The sequence below is a fragment of the Pecten maximus genome, chromosome 16, assembly GCF_902652985.1.
Source record: "Pecten maximus chromosome 16, xPecMax1.1, whole genome shotgun sequence".
Lineage (NCBI taxonomy): Eukaryota > Metazoa > Mollusca > Bivalvia > Pectinida > Pectinidae > Pecten > Pecten maximus.
In genome coordinates, this window is record NC_047030.1 from 17,991,407 (window position 1) to 18,002,877 (window position 11,471).

General features: G+C 33.4%; 1 protein-coding gene across 1 annotated transcript in view; it reads right to left on the reverse strand.

Moving 5' to 3' along the window:
• Window positions 1–936: 936 nt before the first annotated feature.
• Window positions 937–11,471, reverse strand: part of LOC117344963 — a 15,820-nt gene continuing 5,285 nt past the window's right edge. The window contains exons 2-3 of the mRNA XM_033907867.1: window positions 5,294–5,436; window positions 937–4,578 (exon numbers count right to left, since the gene is read on the reverse strand). Coding sequence (XP_033763758.1) covers window positions 1,480–3,261 — 1,782 coding nt within the window. The 5' untranslated portion in view covers window positions 3,262–4,578; window positions 5,294–5,436 and the 3' untranslated portion in view covers window positions 937–1,479. The remainder of the gene's footprint in view (window positions 4,579–5,293; window positions 5,437–11,471) is intronic.

The window sequence follows — 11,471 nt, forward strand, 5'->3', positions numbered from 1 at the left end:
TATTCATGGCGAGCTGTATGGTCTAACAGATGGGGAGCACTGCAAGGGAACTCAGGGCTGACTGGGAAATAAGGGGCATCTGTCTCCAGGAGGAGCCGGTCAGCAGGGATACTTTTAACTGCCCTGCGTTGAGCATTGGTGAACCAGCAGGAGTTGTGAAAGTTGCTGTCAAAAGCGTGGATCATGGGTAGAAAGCCCTCCTCAGGCAACTCAACCTCGAGTTCCTCCGCGGGTTCAGGAGGCCATCCCCTGTGTGTGTATGTGTGAGAAAGTTATGGATTATACATTTTTTGATGAAAAAACTGAATAAAAAGGAAATTATAAAAAAAGGACTATGACATTCTTTTATATAATATCAGTATCTAAAACAATCAACACAATACGCATGTTTTATTTACAACACTCATTTGCTATGTAGCTTTATACTAAAACAAGCAGATTTATACGAGTTCACTTTCTAAAACAATTGATGGGTGTTTCATTACAGCTTTTGAATAAAAATCAATTTGCTACCACACGTGGAATAAACTATAAATGTGTAGTGGACACTGTGAACTTTGACCGTGACTACTTTTTAATCACACGATTCATGGCGTTTTGATTGGCTGACACTGTGAACTTTGACCGTGACTACTTTTTAATCACACGATTCATGGCGTTTTGATTAGCTGACAAGCGAAGGCCGCTTCACGCCGTAGCTGAATTAATAACACACTCTGACAATTATTTTTCTATTTTGATTTATATCAAGTTAATGTTTTAAGAAGTTAATGCTTTAAGGTAATAAAATAATTAATTAATTGTTAGCATCTTAAATTATAATGCTTCCACAGGTTTTTGCCATTGTCAGTTTTGCATATTAATTTTTTTAATTGTGGTAGAAACAACTATTCTTTTTTTTTTCTTTTTTTTTGATAAAAACACATTTTATTCATATTACACATAATACATGTATATACAATACAATAGGTGTCCTCTCGCAGGAGGGCTTTCACTCATTCATTCATATTTTTCTACTTTCACTCGTCATCCTTACAATCAGCATATTTTCACTTTTTCTCGTTTTATGGATATTTACATTTTGTTTATTTATTAATTTTTTTTATAACATTAATGAAATAGAAATCTATATAGATAACAATAATAATCAGTAAAGAAAGGAATTGGTAGATTAATCTCACTATCTCGGAACACCTTGGATGTGTTGCCATAGAATGAAATCCGAGGTGTTCCGACTGCTCAGCGTGATATCGTGGCCATGCACATGTGTTTCTCGAGGATGCCGTATGGCGAAGGCTAGAATTGGTATGTATTACTATTTTATTTTATTTTTTTTATTTGTTATTGCGATACATATGCCATATATTTTTTTGAAAGAAGAAGTTAAACTTCGTTACCTTTAATGTACCGTAGACTACGGCGTAGTGGTTTCGTCTGCTCAACCACGGGCCAGAACACGTGTTTCATTTATCGACCTAATTACGTATGCTTTCGTTTAAAGAAATATATCAATGTATATATTTGGTTATATAGTATATACATAATTATACTTATTATTTTAGCTTTGTTTATTGCTATTACTTGTAAAATATTGTGAGGAATGTTCCTCCAATATGATATACTGATGTAGTAACTTTTGTATATACTGTATCCAATTACTGTTAGCAGGTGGTTTATTTCATTATATTTGGGGTATTCTATTTTATATCCAATAACCAAGTTTTTTAATGTTAGCATATCTTTTTTATAACCAAGGGTTTCAAATATTTGTTTTAATCTGTTAGAGAGAACTTGTAAATATTCACATTTTATGAAGTAGTGTTCGTAGTCTTCCTTTACCTTGCAGTAGTTACAGTTCGGTGATTTACTAATTTTCCATTTATGTAATATTTCCCTCGTTGGTATAATTTTATTTAAGAATTTCCATTTAAATTCTTTCAGTTTATTATTTTGTAAATGTTTGAATATGAATTCATTTGAACATTTCACTGTAATACTTATGTCGCTCAAATTTAGCTTGTTTTCCCAGTATAAGTGAGCTATTGGTTTTTCTGACTTCATGCTGACAATATGTTTGTAAATTTTTTGATTTGTGCATTTTTCAATTTTGATAGGTTCTTGTTTTGGGAATTTCAACATAAGTTGATTTTTTATTCTGGCTGTAAAGTTCTGTAGATCTACATCACTCTCTTCTATTTTCCTTAGCCATATTTTTGGTATAGCTTTTTTAAACATCGATATCTCTGATAGCCAGTTGCATTTTCTAATGAGTTTTCGATATATATTGTTTTCATCTAAGTTGTTATTGTTTTGTAATAGGTCTTTTATTGTAATTATACCGGAGTCTATCCAGTTTTTGAATAGGAGGGTTTTGCCCTTAAGCTTTATATATTTATTTCCCCATATAATTTGTGCAAGTATTTCATTGTATTTTTTGGGTTCATTTGATTTTTTTAATTTCATCCATGTTGATAAAATTTCATAATAGAATGGAGATATATTTTCGCTGATAGGGAGATTTTTTAAATTGTCTAAATTCATTTTACATATGAGATACTTTGAACCAAACTTATTTATCTCAAATTGTGGAATAACTTTCCATAGTGCTTTATCTTCGGTTTCCAGTTTTTTAAGCCAATTAATTCTCACTGTGTCAATATGTGATCTTATGTCTATGGAGTTCAGACCACCTTCTATGTATGGTTTAATCATTGTGTTTCTTTTTACTTTCTCTGTCTTTCCTTCCCAAATGTAATTATATATTATCTTTTCAACTTGTTTTATCGTGTTTTGGTCTATATGCAGCATAGACATTAAAAATGTTAGTTGAGGTAAGAGTAAGGATTTAACTATTTGTACCCTTCCGATCATGGTTAGCTTTCTCCTTTTCCAGTTATTTATAATTTTTTTCATTTTTTCTATTTTCTCATTCCAATTCATTTCTAACATTTTTTTGTGATTAAGGCAGAAGTGTACTCCTAGTGCTTTAATGATTTCATCTGTCCATGTGATGTCTTCAAATTCATCTTCAATCTTTCTTTGATTTCCTAGTCTTAAACCTTTAGTTTTTTCTCTGTTTAAAATTAATCGTGAGAGTGAACCAAATGTTTCTATTATGTTTAAGGCTTTTTTAATATCTTGTTTTGATTTTAGAAATAGTGTAGTATCATCGGCTAGCTGCGATATCTTGAATGGACGTTGTTGATTGTTCTTTATGGATAAGCCTAATATATTTTGATCACTCCTAATTCTTGTAGCCATGATTTCTGCCAATATAACGAACAGTAATGCTGATGCTGGACATCCTTGTCGGATACCTCTAGATATTTTGACTGGTTCGGATATCCAACCATTAATACTGATTACACAGTTTATGTTATTATACAGTATTTTAATCCAGTTTATAAAGTGTTGGTTAAAGCCAAATTTGGAGAGTGTTTGGTAAAGAAATTCTAATTCAACTGTGTCAAACGCTTTCGCGAAGTCTAAAAATAGTATTGCTGCATTATTTTATGCTTTTCTGTGTAGTTGAGTATATCCTTGATTTGTCTAATGTTATAACCTATATATCTTCCTTTAATGAAGCCATTTTGATCTGAATTTATTATTTTTGGGAGAGTTGTCTTTAATCGCTGAGCTGAGCATCTTGCTAGAATTTTATAATCTATGTTTAGGAGCGCGATAGGTCGCCAGTTTTTTAAGTTTAGTGGATCACCTTTTTTGTATAGTAGTGATAACACGCCTTGTCTTTGTGAAGCTGTAAGTTTCTTTTTCTGGTAGCTTTCGTTAAAACTTTTTAATAGCATGTTTTCTATGTACGGCCAGAATTCTTTGTAGAATTCGACAGTTAGACCATCAATACCCGGTGACTTATTTAACTTCATATGACTGATTGCTTCTTTAATTTCTTTATTAGTGATTAGTCCATCACATGATTGGCTTTCTTTTTCGTCTAATTCTTTTTCGATTTTTGTTTGTTGAATATAGGAAGATTCTTATAAACAAATAAATTGCTGTCATTATACTGCATCAATATCTACCTACAAGCAAATGCATGCAACTTTTAATTTTTGAGTTCTCCAAACAGTTTTAAACCTTAAGGTTATACGGTTGTTGTAAATCTATGAATCATCAAAACAGAACAAAAACAACAAATTAATAAATGTATGTAAATATTCGCTACGCGATTAAAGGGTATAATATAACTTTTACATATTTGCGAAGAAACTGAAGAAAAAGCAACAAAATCACAAAACATGAAATGCTAGAGCCTCCTGTCGTGAATACATCTTTCTTAAGAAAATCCTTGATGATAGAACAGAAATTTGCTATAAATTTGTTCCTGTGGGTATTTTATCGTGAACATAATTTATGTTCCGATTATTCCTTTCAAACATTATTTCACATTCCTTTCTTCTTATATCAATCCTGGTCTCTAAACAAGGCGTTTTTATATTGCAAAATGCTTGTAGCTCCAGATTTTGACGTGTCTTCTCTTTACTGTGCCGTAGTCTATTCCGCTGGTATATCATGTTTCGACTCCTGGCTGCATCGTAAGCACGCGCTGTCTGGTCACCTCTAAACATACATGTATCAATATATTTTTAAGGAACTTATAAATTGGGCCTCCACGAAACTTATGTTTCAATCAACACATTTTGCGACACAAAATAGTTTCTGGATAAAAGTCCTACTACCTTACTAATGTAAATCATACTATCTCACTAATGTAAGTCATACTATCTCACTAATGTAAGTCATACTATCTCACTAATGTAAGTCATACTATCTTACTAATGTAAGCCATACTATCTCACTAATGTAAGTCATACTATCTCACTAATGTAAGTCATACTATCTCACTAATGTAAGTCATACTATCTCACTAATGTAAGTCATACTATCTCACTAATGTAAGTCATACTATCTTACTAATGTAAGCCATACTATCTTACTAATGTAAGTCATATTATTTCACTAGTGTAAGTCATACTATCTCACTAATGTAAGTCATACTATCTCACTAATATAAGTTATACACAGTCACTATTTCAATAATATAAATGATACTATTTCACAATCTCGCTAATGTAAGTCATACTATCTCAAGTTATGATTATGCAAATTGACACGTGATTACATTTTTGTCAACAAAACCGACCCTTTCTGTTTGATGTCATTTTATTTCCTTAGGGCTCGTGTCTGGGAAAGATTTGTATCATGTCCTCAATATAAAAATGAATATGCTTGGTAATAACTTATCGATAACATATCTTTAATATCACATACTTACATTACAATCCGTAATCCTCTTTTCTGACTTCCACTAAAATATTCGTGTACAGTTTGTGATGCTGAATTTTAAGCAGTTTGTATTTCAAACTATTCAATCCGTCTTTTTGCATTCGGGATGTACAACCCTTCAATAATTTAAATCTGAAAATAAAATTCGACCACACTGGTAAACAACAAGCCACTTGTGAACCGTTTTAGATTAAACAATGGCTAAAAATTGATAAAGAAGTAGAAAAATGAAAATCAGATAAATACAATGGTTTTAGTAAGATATATATAGACATACTTCCGGGTGATAGTATACCGGATCGTATGAAAATCGTTTAATTATAATTGCTATTTTGATATCGCATCTGAACAATTTACCATAATATGTTCATGAGATAAGGGGTTACCATCGCAAAGTTTTAAAGTAAACAAGACAAGCGGCTTTTGCAAAATGGACAAAATCGGTAATTGAGCAGTGATAAAAGGTGTAACACCTAAGGATATCCATAATGATATGGTAGCAACACGAGGGAAGGATTCCCCTTCATATGCTTCAATGAAACGGTGAGTGGGCCAGTAGAGTTGGCGTTTCACAGAAAAGAGTACATTCCATTCTGACCGAGGATCTTGCAATGAGAAAGCTTTCAGCCCGACGAGTACCAAGACTTCCGACTGTTAATAAGCACATCAGGCGCACATTATCGCGTGCTAATCGTGACCTTTTTGAGGAAGTTCCTGCCAACTTTCTTCTGAAATTTGTCACTATGATAGAAACATTAGAACATCATTTTACCCCAGAGACCAAACAACAATCGAAACAATGGAAGCACCCTGGTTCTCCATCGCCAAAGAAGGCAAATACTGTTCCGTCAGCTGGGAAGGTTATGGTCTCGGTTTTCTGGGATGCAGATGGTATTCTGCTGATAGATTATCTCCAAAAGGGACAAACAATCAATGACACTATGTTTCACTTCTGAGGCAGTTACGCGGAAATATCAAAAAAAAGCGCCGCGGAAAGTTCACTAAAGGTGTGTTATTCCATCAGGATAATGTTCATGTTAACAATTCTGTCATTGCCATGGCTGCCTTTGACGATTGTGACTTTAAATTGATTGAGCATCCGCCTTATTCACCGGATCTCGCTCCATATGACTTTCATCTATTTCACAACTGAAAACAGATATTTCAGGCACCCACTTTCAGTCTGAGGATGACGTCATACATGCAGTAGATGACTTTCTGAACAGTCAAGAAAAGAGGTCCTATAAAAGTGGCATTGAGGCCCTTAAACCCCGCTGGCAAAAATGTATAGATACTGAAGGGGATGATGCTAAACAATAATACAATATTTCAGACAAAATTCAAATATCTGGTTTTAATTACCCCCTACATGTTGTGTATTATATCACATACATACAATCTATACGCATACCAAATGTCTTAATTTACATATTTCAGATATAACTGCCTTAAATGTCACATATCATGCTATCAAAAAACTGTACCGGGATACCACACTGTAATGTCTCCCAATATTCCCAAAAGCTGTATAATATCACCAACTCACCAAGGATCTTTAAATATGACTTAATTTATAAGTGAAATAAATGTTTATAACATTATGTATATACTCGACGATATACATACATATATATATATGGGTCAAAGAAGTAATATAAACAGTAAAATCCAGATAACACTGGATCCTCACATAAATGTATGGAGGATACGAATTACTTGTAATGATTATATGGGGCAAAGAAGTAATTCAAACAGTGTGGACAATGAGGCTTGTTAAATTTTCGGGGCAATCCGCCCCTTTATCAAAACACAAAAAATACAAATACAATCACATATTCTATATAAGAAGTACTGGAAATACAATAAAATACAATAAGAATAATGTTTTAGTAACTGGAGAAACCACAATGAATCCTTCGGCAAAAGTGGGCCGAAGGCGGATACTAGCGTGACTGTATCATGTTCAACACTAGAACGCTATGCGACCAACGGCAGATATTTTGAATTCCCCCGCACGTGAAAGTATACCAAAGAGTTCAAAGACGATTCGTCCCTAAATAAAGCAAGTGGACGACATTGTATTGATATCAGATTTCAGAATAAAAATGTTGCATTATCGTCTCTACAGTGATTGATTAAATATCGTGTACAAAGTCTGAAAAACTATAGAAAAATATGTTTAAGATCATTAGAATTATAGAGAGTGGTGTGAAAAAACTACTACGAATATTTATCAAGACTGAGAATATAAGAAATACGAATGCCGAAGTGTCCCTACAGGACGCTACGGGAAACAGACGATTCGGGCCAAATCGGACCAAGATGCTGTTGCATGATGGCGGGAGGCGACTAAATGTGAGTCTCAAAGAGCAAGTCGCCTCCCGCCATCATGCAACAGCATCTTGGTCCGATTTGGCCCGAATCGTCTGTATTGCTTGAATGTAGAAACTTATTGTTCTATTTTTGATTCGTATGTAAATAGTATTTTACGTTATGTATTGGTAATATGGGGATTTCATAAAGCACCGGATGTCGAAAGCGTACATTAGAAATTCTGTAAAAAAATACTTAACTTAATAAGGTGCCTAAATCAACCTGCAATGACTTCGTTTACTGTGAATTGGGTAGATTACCATTAACTATGAGAAAATTAAGAGTGTTCAAATATTGGTGAAACAGTCGGATAAATAGAGGTTACACAACGAGTGGTTGTTGGATATTGAATTACCACGTGTGGTATAAACATATTGTTAATCAACAGCTGTAATGATTAACTGATGGTCTGAGAGTTGAATAACACAGGGTATTGTGGTAGAATCTGGTATTGAAAACATGTCTTGATGAAATGGTAAATGAGAATGACGTGTGGATATGTGACATTAAGAATGAATTAGCCGCTTTAGGTATTGAGTACATGTTTTATTCTAATTCACCAATAGACTATGCTTTTAAAAGCATTGAGCAGAGATTGACCGATGTTATCAAACAAAACATGTTAATAGATATCTAGTTCGTCGAAAGGTAGATTATATATCGATATCTGATAGATAGCCACTGTGTACAGTTTTAAACCTATAGAAACTAAATATAAATGTATGTGGAGCATCCTCACACAAATTAAATATAGAAATATGTAGACATAATAATATTACCTAAAGAAATAGAACCTGTAACAATTGTGATTTGGGTGACATCGAGGATGAGTTTCATTTTATTTTGATATGTCCATTATATACAGGTATGAGGGTAAAATGTATAAAACAATATTACTACAAAAGACATTCTGTTTTTAAATTGATCCAACTATTATCTGTTAATAATGTTGGAGAGTTGTCAAATTTAGGTTAATATCTATACTTGGCTTGCAAAAGACAAATTAGTGTAGATAATTTTATATTGAACAGTTTTCATGTACATGTATGTAACACTCTCCTGTACCCATCTGTAGTTGTTTAATGTCATATATCTTATAGAGCTCATCTGCACCCATCACTAGACCAGTGATTCGTTGATTTATTTCACCAGCAGTTTTACAGTATAAAAACCAGCATTAAAACTCTGCCTTTTATCTTTTTTTTTAGAGATATTTCTTGTTTATTAGACAAATGCTATAGCAAAAGTGTTAAGTAAAATGAAAAAAACAAAAACAAAAAAACACTGTCATGTTTGATGATTGATAATATTTTATTATTTAGTATTGAAAACTTTGATAGTGCTTAGGTCATGTACCAATGGTAGATCTTTTCTTCTTTGGATTTCTGAAAAAAAAATCAAGTTTAATAGGTATTGATACATTATGGTATAGAATAGGCAGAGAAGCTTCTATAAGATTTAAATTTGAAACATTAAAATTTCAAATACCCTGCAGTAAATTCATATACCCCAAATGTTGATTAAACAGATTCGTAAATTCAAAATTAACCTAAAAACATATATATCTAAATATGAATGGACCCATTTAAGTTTAATTAGGGAATGAGGACACACCTGAGGGATTTTTGTCTTCCAGAGTACAGGTAAATATTTAGATTGTATACTGCACAGCATGCCTTTAGTGAACTCTAGTATTTTGGGGAGATGATCATGGCCAGCCTCAGGACAGGTGTTGACAATGAGACACACCTGTTGATTCATGTATATCTCAAAGGTAATAAAGGTGTGGTCAATGTCCCTATGGTTTGGATGGAGTGGGGGAGCCCAGGTGATCACCATGACAATATTTTTTTCTGTAGACCCAGAAGTACAGGTATATACTCTACATATATTCTGAATGGACCCCCCTTTGAGTTTATTTGGAGATGCCCCATGACCAGGTGTTAATGTTTTTATCAAAGGTGAGGTGTGATCAATGCCCCTAAGGTTGGGGGGGGGGGGGGTATATATATCGGTCATAATGGGGAAAAATATATATAAACTTTTGATTTTATTAATTTCCCACACAAAACAATAAAATATATACCGCAGTATTTAATGTTTTGCTATGTGCAAAAGATATCATAACTATTATATTCCAACACACTCATTCCTCGATCAATCACTGCAATTCTGTTTTGAAACACTAAATAATTTACAAAAAGTATAATATTTAATTTACATAAGACTGATTTATGCTTTTTTTCAATTAGTTTCAATTAATGCATTACTTTCAATAATGGCTTTATTATTCATGAGATCAATGTTAACAGAAGTCATGATTATACTATATAAAATTCTACAGATTATAGCTATCAAATCACTAATCTAATTATAAATATGATATTCAAGTTGAATTGAATATAATTAATGAATAGTTTAAATTATATACACCTTCCAGTTAAAAACAAAATAGACGATAGTATACCAGCCATCTTTTTCTCTTGTTTTGTTTACTTATTTTCACCGGGCAATAACTAAATATTCACAATGAATTACACAACAAATTTGACTAAACGCGATACAGTAACTATCGGAACAACAATTATTTGAAAACCATTTTGAAATTGGTCAATAAATAAAAAAAAGTAGTTAAACTGAAACCATGTAGCACTGTCCTTAACACCAGCCATTCACAGTATAACCATAATTTGTTTTGTTTACTTATTTTCACTGGGCAATAACTAAATATTCACAATGAATTACACAACAAATTTGACTAAACGCGATACAGTAACTATCGAACAACAATTATTTGAAAACCATTTTGAAATTGGTCAATAAATAAAAAAGGAGTTTAACATTTAAACTAAAACCATGTAGCATCGTCTTTAACACCAGACATAAGCTAACCAGCGTGGTAATCGCCGTGAAAAGAACGGTCACATGTGCAGTCTTCCGAACATAAAGTACGACGGAATACGTTTGAAATACCAGTTTACATAAAAATAATTGCACTTACGTTTGATTCCCGTGATTTGTTATCGGAAAATAGTCTTCTATGAGCTGTCATAAAGTTGACCGTGTTTCAGGCGTACCTTCAATATGGCGTCTAAACAGTAGGAGCAGCAATGCACTCTGGGATAAATTACCCGAACTTCCGCTCGGCGGTGACGTTTGGTAAGCCAAAGAGCTTGTTGCGAATCCCTAGTATATAGGTCTCTGCTTAAAGGTTTAACAGAAAAGCATCGCGGGTTGATTCGATGTGATGGCAGCGCGTGTTATGTCATGAATGATTTTGTTATTGGTTTTTTCTCGATATGTACATTTCGTCCCGCAAAACTCGGCCGAAACAGCGGGTTGCAGTGACAATATCGGATGGCCAATCCCATATTAAAATTAGTTCGTTTAAACGAAATGGAACAAATATTAAAATCATATAGATGTAATTGTGTAGAAAGGTAAAATTTAGGCATTAGAAACCAAACACAAAGGTGGTCGAAAGATCCTATTATCGTGACGAAAACCGAGTGTCAGGACGACTCGTCACAAACCGACAACATGTACTCGTACAACTTATTCAGCCAATCAGCTGCTGTATCATGTAAACCAAGTCCCTAAGGGAAGTGTGTTTGTGGGGCCTGTAGGGGTTGGTCTGATTAATTAACATATGGAGTGGGTACTTCCTATAAGCGAGAATAGAGATTATTGGAATAAGGTTTGAAGAACAAACATCCCAGTGGGCACACAACGTCTGGAGAACGTTGCAGTTACGTCAGGATGCAACGTTGCATTTAGGGTTTTATAAATTTTTT